The sequence below is a fragment of the Brassica rapa genome, chromosome A03 (genome assembly GCF_000309985.2).
Source record: "Brassica rapa cultivar Chiifu-401-42 chromosome A03, CAAS_Brap_v3.01, whole genome shotgun sequence".
NCBI classification, from domain to species: domain Eukaryota; kingdom Viridiplantae; phylum Streptophyta; class Magnoliopsida; order Brassicales; family Brassicaceae; genus Brassica; species Brassica rapa.
The window spans coordinates 16,823,227-16,842,312 of NC_024797.2; the positions used below are offsets into that span (position 1 = coordinate 16,823,227).

Consider the following 19,086-nt stretch of genomic DNA (forward strand, 5'->3'; position numbering starts at 1 on the left):
GACTAGAGGTGGACAACCGAACTTCGACTCAACCCAAAATATGTCTCAACCATTTGATTAAATCTTTTTTATCAACCCAAACAATTCAATCCAGTTCGATTTTAAACGAACCAAAAAATTAATATGTTTATTTAATTAAACCAACTAACTATATTATAATATTATAATTTAAAATAGTTATCCAACAACAACCCCATATAATGTCATGCATTGAGCTTATAAATAAAAAAATATTATTTTTTATACTATTATCAAAACTAAAATTTATAATAATTTTATTTGATTTAAGGATAATAAGTTAAAATTATTATATTAATATTTTATTGTGATATTTGATTTTGAATCTAAACATAATAGTCTATTTTATGTTTTATAATTTAGTTTTTAGCTGAGTTAGAATCAAAACTGAAAATATACTTGATTAAACCAAACCGATGACAAACCACATTAACTTTGATTGATTTGTTTTTAGACCTGAATTAACCAAATCGAAGTAAACCCAAACCAGAACTAAACCGAAATGCCCAATTAATTTGGAGTTTATTTAGTTAAAAGTCCGACAAGAGCTGCTGTCAGAACCCAAAACATGCCGGAGAGATAAACCATCACCGCAAAACTCTCCTCCATGGTCGTCTTCCCCAAATCCCTGTCCCCCAAACACGTCCTCAAGCTCCTAAAATCAGAGAAGAACCCTCGCGCCGCCTTCGCTCTCTTCGACACAGCGACTCGCCACCCAAACTACGCACACTCCGCCCCCGTCTTCCACCACATCCTCCGCCGGCTCGCGGAGGCTCGTATGGTCGCCCAAGTCTCCCGCGTCGTCGACCTCATCAAATCGCAAGAATGCAAGTGCGACGAGGACGTCGCGTTGTCCGCCATCAAAGCCTACGGAAAGAACTCGATGCCCGACCGAGCCCTCGACGTGTTCCAACGAATGTCGGAGATCTTCGGGTGCGAGCCAGGGATTCGATCTTACAACTCTCTGCTCAGCGCCTTCGTGGAGGCGAGACAGTGGCCTAAAGTCGAGTCCTTGTTTGCCTACATCGAAACAGCGGGCTTAACGCCTAATCTGCAGACGTATAATGTTTTGATTAAGATGTCGTGTAAGAAGAAACAGTTCGAGAAGGCGAAAGAGCTTTTGAATTGGTTGTGGGGAGAGGGTTTGAATCCAGACGTGTTAAGCTACAGCACTGTGATTAATGAGATTGTGAAAGCTGGAGACTTGGATGATGCATTGAAGCTGTTCGACGAAATGTCTGAGAGAGGAGTGGCGGCTGATGTAACTTGTTATAATATCTTAATCGATGGGTTTCTTAAAGGAAGAGATCACACCAAGGCTATGGAGCTCTGGGAGAGATTGTCAGAGGATACTTCTGTTTATCCGAATGTTAAGACTCACAACATAATGATTAGTGGGTTGAGCAAGTGCGGGAGGGTAGATGATTGCTTGAAGATATGGGAGAGGATGAAGGAGAACGAGAGAGAGAAAGATTTGTTTACTTATAGCAGTATGATACATGGACTGTGTGGGGTGGGGAGTGTTGATAAAGCTGAGAGTGTGTTTAACGAGTTGGTTGAAAGTAAGGTCTTTATAGATGTGGTGACATACAACACTATGCTCGATGGGTTTTGTCGTTGCGGGGAGATCAAGAAGAGTTTGGAGTTATGGAGAGTCATGGAGCAGAAGAGTTCAGTTAACACAGTGAGTTACAACATTTTGATAAAAGGGTTGTTGGAGTATGGTAAGATAGACGAAGCAACGATGATTTGGAAGCTTATGCCTGCGAAAGGATACACGGCGGATAATATAACGTATGGTGTTTATATACACGGGTTATGCGTGAATGGTTATGTAAATAAAGCCTTGGAGGTGATGAAAGAGGTCGAGAGCAGAGGTAAGCATCTGGATGTTTACGCGTATTCGTCGATTATAAACTTTTTATGCAAAGAGAGGAGACTAGAAGAAGCATCAGAGTTGTTGAAAGAGATAAGCAAGCACGGCGTGGAGATTAACTCTCATGTTATTAATGGATTAATGAGTGGGTTAATCCGAGAGTCAAGGCTTAGTGATGCTTCTTTTTTGCTCAAAGAGATGGCGAAGAACGGTTGTCGTCCCACCGTTGTATCTTACAACATTCTCATCGACGGCTTGCGTAAAGCAGGAAAGTTTAGTGAAACATCAGCTGTTGTGAGAGACATGCTTGAAAACGGATGGAAACCAGATCTTAGAACATACAGTTCACTTCTGTCCGGTCTTTGCCACGATGGGAAGATCGATTTAGCGCTAGACCTGTGGCGCCAGTTTCTTAAAACGGGTCAAAAGCCTGATGTGACAATGCACAACATTCTGATCCATGGTCTGTGCTCTGTTGGGAAGCTTGATGATGCGATGAAACTCGCGGCGGAGATGGAGCATCGGAGCTGCGTTGCGAATCTTGTGACTTACAACACGTTGATGGAAGGATGCTTCGTAGTTAGAGACGGTAACAGCGCGACGGTGATTTGGGGTTACATGTATAAGAAGGGGTGGCAACCTGATGTTATATCGTACAATATTATGCTGTCAGGGCTGTGTATGTGCGGCAGAGTTGGGCACGCTATTGAGTTCTTTGATGATGCTCGAAGCCATGGCATTGCCCCAACCGTTGTCACATGGGACATACTCGTTAGAGCTGTGGTGAATTGCTAACGTAATGAATGTTGAAGGGGTTGTTGCATAGTTTGGCTCTGGATTTGATCTCTAGACCAGCTCAGCTAGCTTTTGGTTTCTGGAGGTTGAGTTGTGATGTATGTTTGCTTGGAAGTGACATGAGGTAAATCACAGTAAGTCGATAGTGTACTATACTTATGGATTATACATACATCACAAGCATTTGGGTGAAGACTCACATTGGTTTGGATGATATGAGTAAACTTCATGGAGATCTGATACTTTGGATAATACATATACATTCACAAGCATTTGGGTGACTCGCATTGGTTTTGAATGATTTTGAGTTAACATCATCGAGATCTGATGCAAAAGAGAAACTGTAGCTTTATGTATCAAACCAAAAGTGATAAATTTCCCACTTTGGGTCTATACTATCTTTTCATATTGATTTGTTTCGACGGATACAGAGTCAAATGCAAGAGGCTATGTAAATATGTCAATTCATCGGCATTAGTTCCTGGAAACCATACTTGGGAACTTATTAGCAACAGCTCCATGTACAAGTTACAAAAAAAAAACAAAGTGATGATGCAAGGCCTCTTTTTATAGAGTTGGCAGCTAAATTTTGTAATGGAGGTAAAACGAGATACCATGATGACGCTAAGGCTGCTCTTATTAAAAGATTTCACTCAAAGAATCACTCTGTCAACGAGTAAAGAACCAAGAAATGTAACAAGAACTCCCTCCAAACACCATTTCTGCATAAACTACTAGGAGCTTTTTCTTTCACAACCATTCTAAAAACTTATATAAAAGGCTAAGTAAGAATCTTTTTTATGTATCAGTTCAGGTTTTTGGTTCCAACCAAAAAATTGGCTTTCGAAGGGTCGGGTTGTCTTTTTTTTTTGTCACAGAATTTTTTTATTAAAATAGAAAGAGGAGAAGAGATCCAAAACGATGGCCCAACCTCAAAGAGTTCAGTACAAAGAAGAAAAGACCTCTAAGGCCTGTTTAGCTAAATTGTAGGCAAACAAGTTTTCCGATCTAAAAAAGCGAGAAAACATGATTGTTGCAAAACTAGAAGAGATCGAACGATAGTCTGAAATGATTCCGATGATTTCTTTACTTCCAGTTGTCGGAAATAGCTCTGATGAGCGTTGAATTGTTGGAGAAGACCATGAGTGACGAAAACTCAAGAGACTTCGCCATGCATAGAGCCCTGCAATTTGAACCACCGAACATGATTCCCCAATGATAAAGATTGTCTATAATAAACATCAACAGAACACAAGTTTCGCTACTTGGGAAGATCTGAAACTTGTTGAACGAGACAGAACCATGCACAACTATAGACTCATTGGAATTGGGAAACAACCATAGAGATCCTCATTGCCAAAAGAAATGTTTAGCGCAAAATCAATTACAATGCTTGTGAATCCAAGAAAGATTTTTCTGCAGATCGTTCTAAGTTTTTAAATCACAACAGTTTCAGCTGGTGGTTACTATCCATTCATAATTAATGGTTCAGTTACGCTCTAGGGTACGAGGACAAAGGCGGCTCCAGTTCTTGTCGTGCCTACAAGTTCTTGAGGTATATAGATCACTGCGTTGACATGCGGTCAAAGACCACTTTTTATGGTACGAGATTTACGATTTCGAGTCTAGTTAGTGAAAGAGTCTAGATGTTACTCCACACTAGGTTATAAATTTTCATCAGCGTGGCGTGTCTCTCAAGGTAAACACTTACTGGCCTGCTTCACCAAGGAACATATATCGAGAAGAAAATCACATAATCTGTTTCGATATTACAAGCGAGAGTTTTGGTCCTCTTATGCGTCTGCCGTTTGACGCTGCTTATCATAACCCTGTGACTTTATCATGTGTTCGAGAAGAGAAGCTTGCGGTTTTATTCAGTCACGACGAAGCAGGTTCAGAGGAGTTTGAGATGTGGATTACTACTAAGATTGAGGCTGAAGAGGTGTCGCGGAGCAAGTTCTTGAGAGTGATTAACCCTCTGATTTCATGTAATTGTTTCTTCATTGACGAGGAGAAGAAAGTCGCCATGGGTTTTGACGAGGTACACTCCAAAACGTTTAACATCGTTGGAGAGGCTGGATGCTTTAAAAAGCTGGAACTCGAAGAATGTTTAGGCAGAGACGTAGACTGGATGACGAGTGCATGCTCTTATGTTCGAAGCCTAGTTAACGTCAAGCAACCTGCTGCAGTAGAAGGTAAAAGGAAGCAACAAAGCGAGTTTGAAAAGCAACGGTATGATCAAAACATGGGGAGAATTGTTGGACTTAAAAGCGTAGTAGGGTTTGGCAAGCTGTAAGAGGAAGGCAAAGGAGGAAAAAGCGACATGCTGGCCTTGATTGGTAAAGCATTAGCATTATGCTCTACATTATCCAATCAACAATTGTTAGAAAAATATTTAGAGAACCATTTACTAAATGCTAATGCTCTCTAAATGCTTTCTGACCAATGCTTTCATATGAAACTATAAAAAAAGTATTTGCATTTATAATTTATAAAATTAAGAAAAATATATAATTAATTCATTTATTTTATTTAATAATATCAGAAAATTATTTTTATATCTAAAAAATTAAAATTTTATTTCTAAAATTATTTTACAATAAAAATATTTTTTTTTTTAAAAATAGTATTTCACATTTAAAATATAATTTAATTTAGATAATTTAATTTAATTTATTTTAAATGTGAAATATTATTTTTAAAAATAGATATTTTAATTATAAAATTTATTTTAAAATAATATTTTCGATATAAGCATAATTTTAAAATTATTAAATAAAATAAATTAATTATATATCTTTTAATTTTTATATGTTAATATAACTATATATATATATATATTAGAAATATATTCATCACAAATAAATATATTATATATTATATACTAATTTTGATAATAATTTTAAATAACATATTCATACTTCTACACCAATCATCTAATTAAACAATTTAGCAAAAGCATATAACTCTTGCAGCATACTGCTACTGTTAATGCTCTACCAATCAAGGCCTGGTATTTCATTTACTCTCAGTTGTAGTTACATGTAAACATTACATAATTGTTTTCTTCTCTTTTTTTTTTCTGATGAGTTTTGGGTTTAATAATCGTATCTTGTTATTTAGGTTTTGAAGGTTCCTTATATATTTGTCAAAAAGAAATATATATATATAACAATTACACTTTAACAACTTAAACTTAAAAATAAACCGATTTTAAACCCAAAATAAACTGCTTACAGATTTATTATTTGATGGTAATTAACAAAACCAACGATAGCTTTTGTTATCCAAATAACTGAATAAGGCTAACAAAACCTATGGTAAACAACAAACCGGGAACACATGTTCAATCATCAGATTTTTTTTAAAAAAGCAAGAGAAAGCAAGTCTACAAGTTAAGTTAAAAGGTCTCGGTTTCGAGCAACAGGAGTGGCGTGAACTGGATGAGCCCTTCTCAAAGAAACTGCACCAGCAGCTTCATCCATATTAACTTTCTCTTCCTTGATTCTCCAATCAAAACACTGCACCATCACTCCAACAGCTATTCCTAGGAAGAGATATGCTAGGTTTGATCCAGGACAACCTCTCCTTCCACTTCCGAAAGGAATGTACTTGGGAACCTTCTCCCTAATCTTGTCCTCTTGTTGTCCGGATGTTGATGAAACCAAGAACCTCTCTGGCTTAAACTCATCAGGATCTTCCCAGACATCAGGATCTCTCATTACAGCATAACCATTGACAACAAGTGTTGTCTTCTCCGGTATGTGGAACCCCTTAACCTCACACTCTTCTTGGAAAGTTCTTACCACAAGAGGCACCGGTGGGTGCAATCTCAGCCCTTCCTTCATGACTGCTTGCAAGTAAGGAAGGTTTGGTAGATCAGTTTCTTGAATCAACCTTGTTTTCCCTATAACCAAATCGATTTCTCCTCTTAATCTCTCAAGAGTCTTGGGATTGTTTATGAGCTCCGCCATGGTCCATTCTATAATGTTGGACGTAGTTTCACTGCCTGCAATGAAAAGATCCTGTTCGTAGTAGTAGCAAACATATCTTAGTCAGGAGTGAGTGATACAATGCAATTAAAAAGAGAGGAACATGCATTTACCACTAACAAGGACTTGATATGGTTCCTAGTGATCTTATACTCTGCGTTTTCGTCTCTATATGCTTCTATCAACACATCCATCACATCCACACCTTGCTCCGAGTGGCGGATCTAGAAATTGTTTTTATCCGAGGAAAAAATGAAAACTATTAACATAAACATAATATATGAATAAGGGCATCACTCAACTTTTATAAGAATTACACCAAATTTAAAAATGTTATGGTGGGCAACTGCCCTACCTTTACTCCATGTAGCATTGTCTCTGCTTGCTCCTCCTGTTTCTTTTCGTGTTCCACAAGGTACCTCTCTAGTACCTCATCGAACCTGCTGGAAACACACATTAGCTCCTTTTTAAAAAGTGAGATCCCAAGCTTCTCAAGCGGTCTGCGCAAGACAGACGCCAAGAGAAGTTTCTTCGACAAGGAATCTGTCCTGGCCACTAAGCCTCTGACTCTCTCCGCATCCTCTAAACAAATCCTCCTCGTGAGTATCTTGCACATGCTGTTGTTAGTTAGTTTCATCGCTTCTTCACGTATATTAACCCTCTCATCCTTCATCGCCTTGTCTAGGAGGTTAGAGTAAAACAGCTTTGCCTCATCAGCACGGATGCCTCGTGACCTCTCGAGTGCCTGTGATCCGAGGAGCTTGGTGGTGATGAGCTTCTTCATAAATTTCCAGTAATCTCCATGAGGCGCGGTAACAAAGCCAAAAGATCCAAAGTAGAGGGAGCCCTCGCTAGTAGGGAGGCTGCTGCGAGAGGAGACGTTCACGTCTTGAGCTTTGAAGATCTCGTCAGCCACTGAAGCAGAGGAGACGAGGACTATAGGGAGGCTGAAGATGCGGAGATGGAGGAGAGGTCCGTGCTTAGATGCGAGTTTCTGTAAAGATTTGTGGATTAGAAGAGAGAGGATGATGTGAAGGTGGCCAATGATTGGTAGAGAAGGAGGGCTTGGAGGCAGATCAAAGCCAAGTCGTGAGTCCTTTTGTTTCCTGAAGAAGAGAGTGTAACAGAGGAGTGAGAAGAGGCATAGAAGGATAAAGATGAAGTAGTTTTGAAAGTCAACTATCATCATTGCTGCCATTGTTGCTCAAAGTGAGAAACCAGATGAAGAAAGAGTATCTAATCAAATCACAAACAAGATGCGACAACCCCATAATCTCAAGTAAATAAAGAAAATACTTCTATTTTAAGCATGTCCATTTTCCAATGTGACAGCCAAAGAGATACTTCTGTCACTAATCATTTTTCTGTCAACTTCTGAATTTTATTAATTCGATGAAGAAGAGTACAAGTATAAGATAACTAGATAAGATATGTTACAATATGTGTAAGCTAACTAGACCTTTATAAAAAAAAATGTGTAAGCTAACTAGAGAACAACAACCACGTGGCAAAATATATCATGCAAAGTGAACACTGGTAGCTTCACCACCACCGCCACCGCCGTGTTAGCTCCATCTTCTCTTACACAATGCTGCTACCTTCATGGTCAGTTGATCTATATTACCATGTCACGTTGATTTATTTCGACTGATACAGAAGCCAATTCTCAGCATCTCTCATTCATTCCTTCATGTTTCCTTTAATTACCCTTATTAGCTTCTTCTAATAACAATGCCTGCTCGGTATACTCTCCTTAAACTGCGAGAACGACTTACAATCTTATTAACTGATACCAACCCTTGACCTTTCTCCGTCGAAATCCTTCATGCTTTCATGGCATCTTTGAAATCAATGTCCTAAAATGTCTTTTTTTAACAAAGAAAATTACTATCAAGTACCCATTATATATTTATTATAAGAGATGTTATTATCAATACTGTTATTTGCAAAGTAATTTTTCGTAAAAAAACTCTCACGTTTAAAAGTTAGAGTGATTAATATCATTGATATTTTAATAAAATTATATATATATTTTTTTTATTATATAATTAAAAACGAATTTATATTAATAATTTCATATTTTTGTAAAAAAAGATAATTCTTATATATTGTGTTGTTATCTTAAAATAATATTTATTTATTATAAAAATTTAGAATTAAAATATACAACAATTTATAATCAAATATTAATCAAGTAAAACTATTTGCATAAATATAATTTTCTAAAATATTTTTAATACTTGAGCGTTTTAATGAAAAACTTTATCAAATATAAATAATTTGATTTTTGATTTTTTTTTGAAGACATAAATAATAACTTATCGTACTGGTTTGGTTTAAACAATAAATATTCATACAAAATTATACCGCATATGCGGACAAAACACCTACTTATCATGTTTAATACATGATTTAATATTATTTTTTTACTGTCATATGTCACAGTTATGTTACTTAGCAATATTTTACTTTGGTTTATTATTTTTAAAATAGAAAATGACTATAAAAATAAAATATATATTTATAAAAACATTTTTTAATTATTTTGGTTTAAGATTTTTTTAAAAATATTATTAAATAACTACACTTATAAGGAGGAAATAATTATTTATTTTGGATTAATATTTTTCTAAAAAAAGAAATTATTATTAAATAGAAAAATTATCATTAACTATAAATGTTTAATATGTGTTTCAAAAAAATATATATATATATATATATAAATGTTTAATAAGAATTTTTTCAAGGCATGTCACAATCTTAAAAAAGGTTATTAACATATATATGTCTTTCATCATCGTAATTGTTAACTTTTAAAAACTAAAGCTTTATATAACAAGAAAAACTCATGTAGGGTTTGGTTTCCTAGTCTTCAACTGTTATATTCAATATACGTAAAGATTCTGAGGCGCAAGGCATAAAAGAGAGAGACAGAAAAAAACTAGTACCAGATTGAAATAATGACGAAAATCTCCGATCTTCCGGTAAATTTGGTAGAGGAGATTCTCTCAAAGGTTCCCTTGAAATATATGAGAGCAGTGCGATTAACTTGCAAAGAGTGGGACACTTTATCCAAGAGTCGAAGCTTTTCAAAGATGCACATTGATAAAATAAGCGCAGGCGAGTCTATGATGGTCGTTGTGTTGATGCGTTACAATCTATATCTCATGAATGTTGTTCTCGTCGTTAATGAAGATCCACTTATAGAGTGTAAAGGTCAACTTACTTGCCTAGACAAACAAAATTATAAGATATCTCATGTTTTCCACTGCGACGGTTTATTGTTATGCGTCTTGAAAGATGATTATACCAAAGTCATCGTTTGGAATCCGTATTGGGGTCAAACAAGGTCGATAGAATGTAGATATTCTGTCGGACCAAACAGATGGTTCTGGTTCAGTTACGCTCTAGGGTACGAGGACAAAGGTGGCTCATCTTGTCGCGCCTACAAGTTCTTGAGGTTTATAGATCAGTTTGTTGGCTATGAAGACAACTTCATATGGTACGAGATTTACGATTTCGAGTCTAGTTCATGGAAGACTCTTGATGTTATAACTCCACACTGGCGTATAAACCTTTATGAGCGTGGCGTGTCTCTCAAGGGAAATACTTACTGGCTTGCTTCACCAAGGAACACATACGAAGGGCTTGACAATCACATAATCTGTTTCGATTTTACAAGTGAGAGTTTTGGTCCTCTTCTGCGTCTGCCGTTTGACGCTGGTGATGATGCCACTGTGACTTTATCATGTGTTAGAGAAGAGAAGCTTGCGGTTTTATTCACTCACTACGAATTAGAAGGTCCACTGGAGTTTGAGATATGGATTAGTACTAAGATTGAGGCCGAAAAGGTGTCGTGGAGCAAGTTCTTGAGAGTGGTGGACGCGGAATTTGAGCCTCTGATTTCATATGATTGTTTCTTCATTGACGAGGAGAAGAAAGTCGCCATGAGTTTTGAAGATGCCTACCCCACAAAATTTAACATTGTTGGAGAGGCTGGATACTTTAAGAAGCTTGAACTCGAAGAACGTTTAGGCAGAGACATAAAGTGGATGCAACATGCGTGCTCTTATGTTCGAAGCCTAGCTGATATCAAGCAACCTGCTGCTGCTGGAGGTAAAAGGAAACAACAAAGCGAGTTGGAAAAGCAACGATATGATCAAAACATGGCGAGACTTGCTGCACTTAAAAAGCTTAGCAGGGCTTGGCAACAGGAGAATAAAGGAGATAACATACGTTTTCACTTTTTATGTTTTGTTATTCTTATTAGAGACCATAAACTTATCTTACTATTTAACATTTTTTCAATGTTTGTTTCACTTTAATTGTGATATTAAGTAGAATGAAGTAACACAAATCATGATTTAATTATTTTTTGGTCTTATATGTTTGTTTCTAGAAGTCATTGGAATTTTTCAAAGCAAGTCAATAGTGTACTATACATATTGATTATACATATCACAAGCATTTGGGTGACTCACATTAGTTTGAACGATATGAGTAAACACCATCAAGATCTGCTACATTGGATCAAACATACATCACAAGCGTTTGGGTGGCACGCATTGGTCTGAATGATTTTGAGTAAACATCATCGAGATATATATTATATTCAATGATATATCGAACTACGAGAACCCTTGAGCTTGCTTTGTCTTGGCCTTTCACGGCGTCTTTGAAATCAATATGCTAAAAATCTGTTTAGATGGCACATAGAATTTTTCTAATTTCTCTAACTTCGCTCTATAATTTACTTTAAAATTTTAAAAAATACTCAATTCTATTTTATTTTTCACTCCATAGTGGAATACAAAGTGAATCAATTCCGAATGATTTTATTTTATTTTGTTCATTATTCCATTTTTACTCGAGAATGTTATAGAGTTGAAGCAAACCCAACTTCATTATAAAATTACTCCCTTGTAAAAGAAAAAACTGAAAACAAATAGATCATAAACAAACAATTAATCCTCTATAAAGCTCTTAATTATACACACATTTGAAATTATATTAACCTGCGGGTTTCCAGGTCGACCCAAAAAGGTTAGTTATTTTTGCCGCTAAAAGGTTTGAAACTCGACACGGTTCTTTGGCCTTAGTTTACTTACGACGAATCTTTTCCTTTGGATGCTTTTTCTGTTTTTTACATGATTAATAATAGCAGTTGAGACCTAAGCTCAACCTCCGGTTCGTACATTGTCGGACTGTTGTCTCAAAATCATGAACTTTCGAGTTCTCTTGCCGCCATCCTCCCCCAAGTTCGATTCTTTCTCCTTGCTACGTCGTTTGAGTTTCTCCACGGACTTGAGTCTTCGGATCATTAAACAAGTTCCCCCCAACCACGATCAGATATATAACAGTCTCCTCGAAATATGTTTGGACCAGTGCAAATTATTCAAAACCCGCAAGGTGTTCGACGAAATGCCTCAGAGACTTTTACACGTCTCGAGAATCGGCAAAGCTGTACATTCCAGGAGCTTGACGCTCGGAATCGATCCAAAAGGGAGATTAAGCAACGCCGTCGTTGATTTATACGCCAAGTGTAAATCAATAGCTTATGCTGAGAAGGTTTTCGAGTCTCTTGAGAAGGATGTAACGGCTTGGAACTCGATGCTATCGATGTATTCGAGCATTGGGCTACCTGGAAAGGTCTTGAGGAGTTTTGTGTCGTTGTTTGAGGGTTTGGTTTTTCCGAATAAGTTCACTTTTTCGATTGTTTTATCGACATGTGCCAGGGAGAGTAATGTAACGTTTGGTAGGCAGATTCATTGCTGTATGGTGAAGACGGGTTTTGAAAGGAACTCGTATTGTGGAGGGGCTTTGGTTGATATGTATGCTAAGTGTGACTGCATAGGTGATGCTCGGCGAGTTTTCGATGGGGTAGTGGATCCCAATACAGTTTGCTGGACGTGTTTGTTTTCTGGCTATGTCAAAGCTGGTTTGCCAGAGGAAGCTGTTATAGTTTTTGAGAAGATGCGTGGTGAAGGACATCGTCCTGACCATCTAGCTTTCGTGACTGTTATAAATACTTACATTAGTTTAGGGAAGCTGAAGGATGCGCGTGTGTTGTTTGGAGAGATGGCGAGCCCTGATGTGGTGGCTTGGAATGTAATGATCTCAGGGCATGGGAAACGAGGGTGTGAGGAAGTAGCTGTTGAGTATTTTCTCAGGATGAGGAAGTCTGGTGTTAGATCCACTCGTTCGACGCTGGGGAGTGTTTTAAGTGCAATTGGGATTGTAGCGAATCTTGAGTTAGGTTTGGTGGTTCATGCGGAGGCTATTAAACAAGGGCTTGCGTGTAATATATATGTTGGGAGTTCTTTGGTTAGCATGTACTCGAAGTGTGAGAGAATGGAAGATGCTGCGAAAGTGTTTGAGGGTTTGGAGGAGAGAAACGACGTCTTGTGGAATGCTATGATAAGAGGTTATGCGCATAACGGAGAAGCTCATAAGGTTATGGAGCTGTTTATGGATATGAGAGGCTCTGGTCATAACGTTGATGATTTCACCTTTACAAGCCTGTTAAGTACTTGTGCTGCTTCGCATGATCTTGACATGGGGAGCCAGTTTCATTCGGTTATCATCAAGAAGAAATTAGCGGATAACTTATTCGTGGGAAATGCATTGGTAGATATGTATGCTAAATGCGGAGGTGTTGAAGATGCGAGGAAGGTTTTTGAGCGCATGTGGGAACGTGATAACGTATCGTGGAACACGATGATTGGTGGTTATGTCCAAGATGAGAACGAGAGTGAGGCTTTCAACTTGTTCAAGAGGATGAATTCTTGCGGTATGGTGTCTGATGGATCGTGTTTAGCTAGCACACTCAAGGCGTGTGCGAATGTCCGTGGTCTTTATCTAGGAAAACAAGCTCACTGCCTCTCTGTCAAGTTTGGCTTAGAGACAGATCTTCATGCTGGCAGCTCGCTGATTGACATGTATGCCAAGTGTGGGGTCATCGAAGACTCACGTAAAGTTTTCTCCTCTATGCCTGAGTGGAGCGTTGTGTCGATGAATGCGTTAATTGCAGGCTATGCTCAGAACAACTTGGAAGAAGCTGTGGTTCTCTTTCGAGAGATGGTGACCAGAGGTGTTAACCCATCTGAAATCACTTTTGCCACCATAGTTGAAGCTTGTGATAAACCAGAAACGTTGACCTTAGGAACACAGTTCCATGGTCAAATAATAAAGAGAGGGGTCTCATATGAAGGTGAGTATCTAGGGATCTCTCTTTTGGGCTTGTACATGAACTCATGTAGAATAGTGGAGGCGTGTGTTCTTTTCTCAGAGTTCCAAACCCCTAAGAGCATTGTTCTTTGGACGGGGATGATGTCAGGGCATAGTCAGAACGGTTTCTATGAGGAAGCTTTGAAGTTCTACAAAGAAATGCGTCGTGATGATGCTTTACCTGATCAGGCAACATTTGTCACTGTTCTTCGAGTGTGCTCTGTCCTTTCCTCTTTAAGAGAAGGTAGAGCGATCCATTCTCTCACCTTCCACTTGGCTCATGACCTCGACGAGTTAACCTCTAACACGCTAATAGACATGTATGCTAAATGTGGGGACATGAAAAGCTCATCACAAGTTTTCGATGAAATGAAGCGTAGAAGCAACGTTGTCTCATGGAACTCCATCATCAATGGATATGCTAAAAATGGTTACGCTGAAGATGCCCTTAGGATGTTTGATTCCATGAGACAATCTCGTATCACGCCAGATGAAATCACATTCCTAGGTGTTCTCACAGCTTGTAGCCACGCAGGGAAAGTGTCAGAAGGGCGGAAGATTTTTGAGATGATGATTAGTCAATATGGTGTTGAAGCGCGTGTAGATCATGTAGCTTGTATGGTTGATCTTCTTGGAAGATGGGGTTATCTTGAAGAAGCTGATAACTTCATAAAAGCACAAAACCTGAAACCAGATGCGAGACTATGGTCATCGCTCCTTGGTGCATGTAGTATCCATGGAGATGACATTAGAGGGGAAATGGCTGCTGAGAAGCTCATTGAACTTGAACCACAAAACTCGTCAGCTTATGTTCTTCTTTCGAACATATATGCCTCACAGGGACGTTGGGAGAAGGTCAACGCTTTGAGGAAAGACATGAAAGACAGAGGAGTCAGTAAGGTACCTGGATGTAGTTGGATTGATGTGGGAGAGAGAAAACACGTTTTTGGTGCAGGAGACAAATCTCATTCTGATATTTGCAAAATAGAGACGTTTCTTGAAGATATATATGATCTGGTGAAAGATGATGCAGTCGTCAATCATGATATCATGGAACATGCTTCTCATGATTGTATCTAATAACAGGGGATATTGTACAAAGCTAAACATCAGCAGATCAATTCATTGAATCGGTTACTCAATTAGAAACTTTAACTTTATACAAAGGTGACCACGTTTTTCGCCTTTGGTGTGATGTGGACAAAGATTTCATCTAGCCAAGAAACTATCAGGTAACTCAGGTTAGTGTGCTGCCGAGGCTAAGGTAAGATTTTACTGGAAACATGACTAAATCTATCACTTTTTTTACCAGGCATGGCTGGAGATGATAGTCCGATAAAAGTGGTTTTAATGGAGATTTAGCTAAGTTGGCTGTGTTACAAATAAAAAAAGCTAAGTTGGCATCTTCTATATATTGAAGGTGGTCCGATAAAAGTCTCTTATTGAATCATCTGAGTCTTCCTTGAATTATCAACAGATGTTGATAGAAACTCCAGTTACAAGAAACGGTTAAGTGAAAGTTTGGAGTCTGAAGAGTGCAACTGTGCAAGGCCATGGAGGTGGCAGCATTGTGAAGGTGAAGCTTCCAGTGTTCACTTTGCATGATATTTTTTTTGCACGTGGTTGTTATTCCCTAGTTAGCTTACACATATTATAGCATATTTTATCTTGGCTGTCACATTGGGAAATGGACATATTCTGAACTAAGTTATTTACTTCCTTTTATAGACTAGAAGTATTTTCTTATTTACTTGATTAGGGGTTGTCGCATCTTGTGATTTGATTAGATACTCTTCTTGATCTGGTTTCTCACTTTGAGCAACAATGGCAGCAATGATGATAGTTGACTTTCAAAACTGTTTCATCTTCATCCTTCTATGCCTCTTCTCACTCCTCTGTTACACTCTCTTCTTCAGGAAACAAAAGAAGTCACGACTTGGCTTTGACGATCTGCCACCGAGCCCTCCTTCTCTACCAATCATTGGTCATCTTCACATCATCCTCTCTCTTCTAATCCACAAATCATTACAGAAACTCGCATCTAAGTATGGACCTCTTCTCCATCTCCGCATCTTCAACTTCCCTATAGTCCTCGTCTCCTCTGCTTCAGTGGCTGAAGAGATCTTCAAAACACAAGACGTGAACGTGTCCTCTCGCAGCCTCCCTACTAGCGAGGGGTCCCTCTACTTTGGATCTTCTGGCTTCATCTTCGCACCTTATGGAGATTACTGGAAGTTTATGAAGAAGCTCATCACCACCAAGCTCCTCGGACCACAGGCACTCGAGAGGTCACGAGGCATCCGTGGTGATGAGGTGAAGCTGTTTTACTCTAACCTCCTAGATAAGGCGATGAGGAAGGAGAGAGTTGATATCGGTGAAGAAGCAATGAAGCTAACTAACAACAGCATGTGCAAGATACTCATGGGGAGGGTTTGTGTAGAGGATGCGGAGATAGTCAGAGGCTTAGTGGCAAAGACAGATTCCCTGACGAAGAAGCTTTTCTTGGCGTCTGTCTTGCGCAGACCGCTTGAGAAGCTTGGGATCTCACTTTTTAAAAAGGAGCTGATGGGTGTTTCCAGTATGTTTGATGAGGTACTAGAGAGGTACCTTGTGGAACACGAAAAGAAACAGGAGGAACAAGGTGGGGATATGATGGATGTGTTGATAGAAGCATATAGAGACGAAAATGCTGAGTATAAGATCACTAGGAACCATATCAAGTCCTCGTTAGTGGTAAACGCATGTTTCTCTCTTGACTTATTTAAGAGTCTAACTGGTGACCATCTTAGGAACACAAGAAACAAACATGAATAAAATTGTATCAAATTTAGTAAAGAAAATTTTTGTTCTACTTTACTCAATAAAAGAAATGGAAAGAAAAAATTATTCCTATAAATATTTTTAAAAAAATGAAAATGTAGTGTTCTTCTTGATTTCTTTGGTCACCGGTTAGATCTTTAATATCACCTTTGTTTGTCCTGACTCTTGACTAAGAAAAGTTCGCTACTACAACGAACAGGATCTTTTCATTGCAGGCAGTGAAACTACGTCCAACAGTATAGAATGGACCATGGCCGAGCTGATAAACAACCCCAAGAGTCATGAGAAACTGAGAGGAGAAATCGATTTGATTGTAGGGAAAACAAGGTTGATTTAAGAAACTGATCTACCAAACCTTCCTCATCTGCAAGCGGTCATGAAGGAAGGACTGAGATTGCACCCACCGGCGCCTCTTGTGGTAAGAACATTCCAAGAAGGGTGTGAGGTCAAAGGGTTCTACATACCGGAGAAGACAACACTTGTTGTCAATGGTTATGCTGTAATGAGAGATCCTGATGTCTGGGAAGATCCTGAGGAGTTTAAGCCAGAGAGGTTCTTGGCTACTTCACGTTCAGGACAAGAAGAGGACAAGACGAAAGGTCTAAGATACATTCCTTTCGGAAGTGGAAGGAGAGGTTGTCCTGGATCAAACCTGGCTTATCTCTTTCTAGGAGCAGCTGTTGGAGTAATGGTGCAGGCCTTTGATTGGAGAATCAAGGAAGAGAAAGTTAACATGGATGAAGTTGCTGGAGCAGCTTCGTTGAGCATGGCTCATCCAATTCACGCTACTCCTGTTGCTCGAACCCGAAACCTTCTAACTTAACTTGTAGACTTGCTTTCTCTTGGATTTTCTAAATCTCATGATTGAACAAAGGCTATCTATCTTATTAAAACTCAAGTACAAAATTGGAGTGTTTGGAGACTTGAATAGGACTTTTAAAAATTTGGAGTGTTTGAAAACATGGATTGCAGTCTTTTAAAAAAAAATATTTTTGTTTGAAAACAAGAATAGTAGTATTAAGAAAAAAAGTAATGGGTTTATGTTTTTTTTTTTAAATTGAAAGTTATCTAGGCCACTTTTAAAATATACCAAAATGGGTCAATCTAATTCCCTAAAATTTTTTTTTCTAAACTAACCATAAAACAAAATTTAAACTTTATATACATATTTCAAATCAAAATAATAATTCAAATTTGATTTATATCAAAAATTGATTCAAAAATATACATATATTCAAAAATGGATTTTTACTAAACTATTTTTCAATAACCATTATAAAAAAATATTGTCAATATATATAAGAAAAATATAATACAAAGCCCAATTTGAAATACCAACTCAAATTATGGTTTTCATATTTCATATTAAGTTTTAAAAATATAATATATGTAATTATTTATATGATGGTATGTATAAAATATTATTAATTATATGATTACTTATATGATGGTACATATAAAATACGATTAATTATATGATGATAAAATACGATATATAATAATGACTAGGGATGGGCTTTTGGATACCCATACGGGTTTAGTTCTGATCGGTTTGTATTTTGGGTTTTCGGGGTCAAAGATTTCAGCCTTATTAGAATGTTTCTAAATTTTGGTTTGAGTTCGATTTGGATCTTTGCGGGTTTGGTTTGGGTTTGGATAACTAATTTAAATTATTTTTAAAGTCTTAAATCATTATATATTTTAAATTTCTCAAAATGTATAAATAAAATAATATATTACGTATAAATTTGAATAACATATGTCATAATACTTAAGCTTAACATATCAATTGGCTTGATTTAAAATTTTGGATACGAAATCAATAATTATTTTAAGTATTTTTGGTGATTTGAGTATACTTTAACTATTTCAGATATTTACTTTTGACTATCTATATATATTTTCAAGTATTTAAACCAATTTAAAAGTATCATTTTTGATGTTTTATATACGTTAAATCTAAAAATAATTAATATATAAGTATATAAATCTATTTTTAGATAAATTATCCAAATACTTCGGTTCGGATCAGATTCGGTTCTCTAAATAACAAAATTTTGAATAATTAGAATATTTAATCAATTTATGTTTGGGTTTAGTACTATATCTTTGGATCGGTATCGGTTATGTTCCTCGGATTCATTTTTCCAAATCCTAATAATTACATGAAAAACAAATATCAACATATTTTTCAAAATATACACCCGCGCGCCTGCGCGGGTCAAAATCTAGTCTATATCTTATTAAAACTCAAGTACAAAATTGGAGTGTTTGGAGACTTGAATAGGACTTTTAAAAATTTGGAGTGTTTGGAAACATGGATTGCAGTCTTTTAAAAAAAAATATTTTTGTTTGAAA

At 37.3% G+C, this 19,086-nt stretch overlaps 6 protein-coding genes across 10 annotated transcripts; 5 read left to right on the forward strand and 1 right to left on the reverse strand.

The window, feature by feature from the left end:
* The first annotated feature begins 181 nt into the window (after window positions 1-181).
* Window positions 182-3,115, forward strand: LOC103859312 (pentatricopeptide repeat-containing protein At3g09060). Its single transcript, XM_009136821.3, has one exon. The coding sequence runs from the start codon at window positions 626-628 to the stop codon at window positions 2,687-2,689; it is 2,064 nt and encodes a 687-aa protein (XP_009135069.1). The 5' UTR covers window positions 182-625; the 3' UTR covers window positions 2,690-3,115.
* A 435-nt stretch (window positions 3,116-3,550) lies between these two features.
* Window positions 3,551-8,590, reverse strand: LOC103860142 (cytochrome P450 705A5). Of its 2 annotated transcripts, XR_004455967.1 has the most exons (4): window positions 7,037-8,590; window positions 6,795-6,905; window positions 5,909-6,714; window positions 3,551-4,737 (listed from the first exon to the last, which is right to left on the reverse strand). XR_004455967.1 is itself a non-coding variant. In XM_018657980.2 (3 exons), the coding sequence occupies exons 1-3, from the start codon at window positions 7,877-7,879 to the stop codon at window positions 6,085-6,087; spliced, it is 1,584 nt and encodes a 527-aa protein (XP_018513496.2). In that variant the 5' UTR covers window positions 7,880-8,590; the 3' UTR covers window positions 5,880-6,084. The 2 variants fall into 2 exon arrangements, 1 of the variants encoding a protein (XP_018513496.2); XM_018657980.2 differs by lacking the exon at window positions 3,551-4,737 and having other exon boundaries at window positions 5,880-6,714.
* Window positions 4,485-4,985, forward strand: LOC103860141 (F-box protein At2g38590). The gene has a single exon (XM_033287335.1). The coding sequence runs from the start codon at window positions 4,485-4,487 to the stop codon at window positions 4,983-4,985; it is 501 nt and encodes a 166-aa protein (XP_033143226.1).
* A 270-nt stretch (window positions 8,591-8,860) lies between the features above and the next one.
* On the forward strand, window positions 8,861-11,063 carry LOC103860143 (F-box protein At2g38590-like). Its single transcript, XM_009137742.3, has one exon. The coding sequence runs from the start codon at window positions 9,642-9,644 to the stop codon at window positions 11,004-11,006; it is 1,365 nt and encodes a 454-aa protein (XP_009135990.1). The 5' UTR covers window positions 8,861-9,641; the 3' UTR covers window positions 11,007-11,063.
* A 784-nt stretch (window positions 11,064-11,847) lies between these two features.
* Window positions 11,848-17,656, forward strand: LOC103859314 (pentatricopeptide repeat-containing protein At3g09040, mitochondrial). Of its 4 annotated transcripts, none has more exons than XM_009136823.3 (4): window positions 11,848-15,149; window positions 15,221-15,484; window positions 15,825-16,641; window positions 16,928-17,656. In XM_009136823.3, exon 1 carries the CDS (start codon window positions 11,902-11,904, stop codon window positions 14,986-14,988), a length of 3,087 nt encoding a protein of 1,028 aa, XP_009135071.1. In that variant the 5' UTR covers window positions 11,848-11,901; the 3' UTR covers window positions 14,989-15,149; window positions 15,221-15,484; window positions 15,825-16,641; window positions 16,928-17,656. The 4 variants fall into 4 exon arrangements, with proteins under 4 accessions (XP_009135071.1, XP_009135072.1, XP_033142148.1 ...); XM_009136824.3 differs by having other exon boundaries at window positions 11,848-15,140; XM_033286257.1 differs by having other exon boundaries at window positions 11,848-15,484.
* On the forward strand, window positions 15,504-17,656 carry LOC103859313 (cytochrome P450 705A5-like). The gene is given in 2 exon segments (XM_033286259.1): window positions 15,504-16,641; window positions 16,928-17,656. Coding segments are annotated over 2 exon segments (1,533 nt in total). The 5' UTR covers window positions 15,504-15,732; the 3' UTR covers window positions 17,552-17,656.
* Window positions 17,657-19,086: the final 1,430 nt, after the last annotated feature.

Excerpts from the sequence above, each read along its gene's own strand:
- LOC103859312 (XM_009136821.3), top strand. The coding sequence starts at position 626 with ATGGTCGTCTTCCCCAAATCCCTGTCCCCCAAACACGTCCTCAAGCTC.
- LOC103860142 (XM_018657980.2), bottom strand. The coding sequence starts at position 7,879 with ATGGCAGCAATGATGATAGTTGACTTTCAAAACTACTTCATCTTTATC. Across the intron at positions 6,906-7,036 it reads CAATGCTACATGGAGTAAAG|ATCCGCCACTCGGAGCAAGG; the intron begins GTAGGGCAGTTG and ends AACAATTTCTAG. Across the intron at positions 6,715-6,794 it reads ATATCAAGTCCTTGTTAGTG|GATCTTTTCATTGCAGGCAG; the intron begins GTAAATGCATGT and ends TACTACGAACAG.
- LOC103860141 (XM_033287335.1), top strand. The coding sequence starts at position 4,485 with ATGCGTCTGCCGTTTGACGCTGCTTATCATAACCCTGTGACTTTATCA.
- LOC103859314 (XM_033286257.1), top strand. The coding sequence starts at position 11,902 with ATGAACTTTCGAGTTCTCTTGCCGCCATCCTCCCCCAAGTTCGATTCT.
- LOC103860143 (XM_009137742.3), top strand. The coding sequence starts at position 9,642 with ATGACGAAAATCTCCGATCTTCCGGTAAATTTGGTAGAGGAGATTCTC.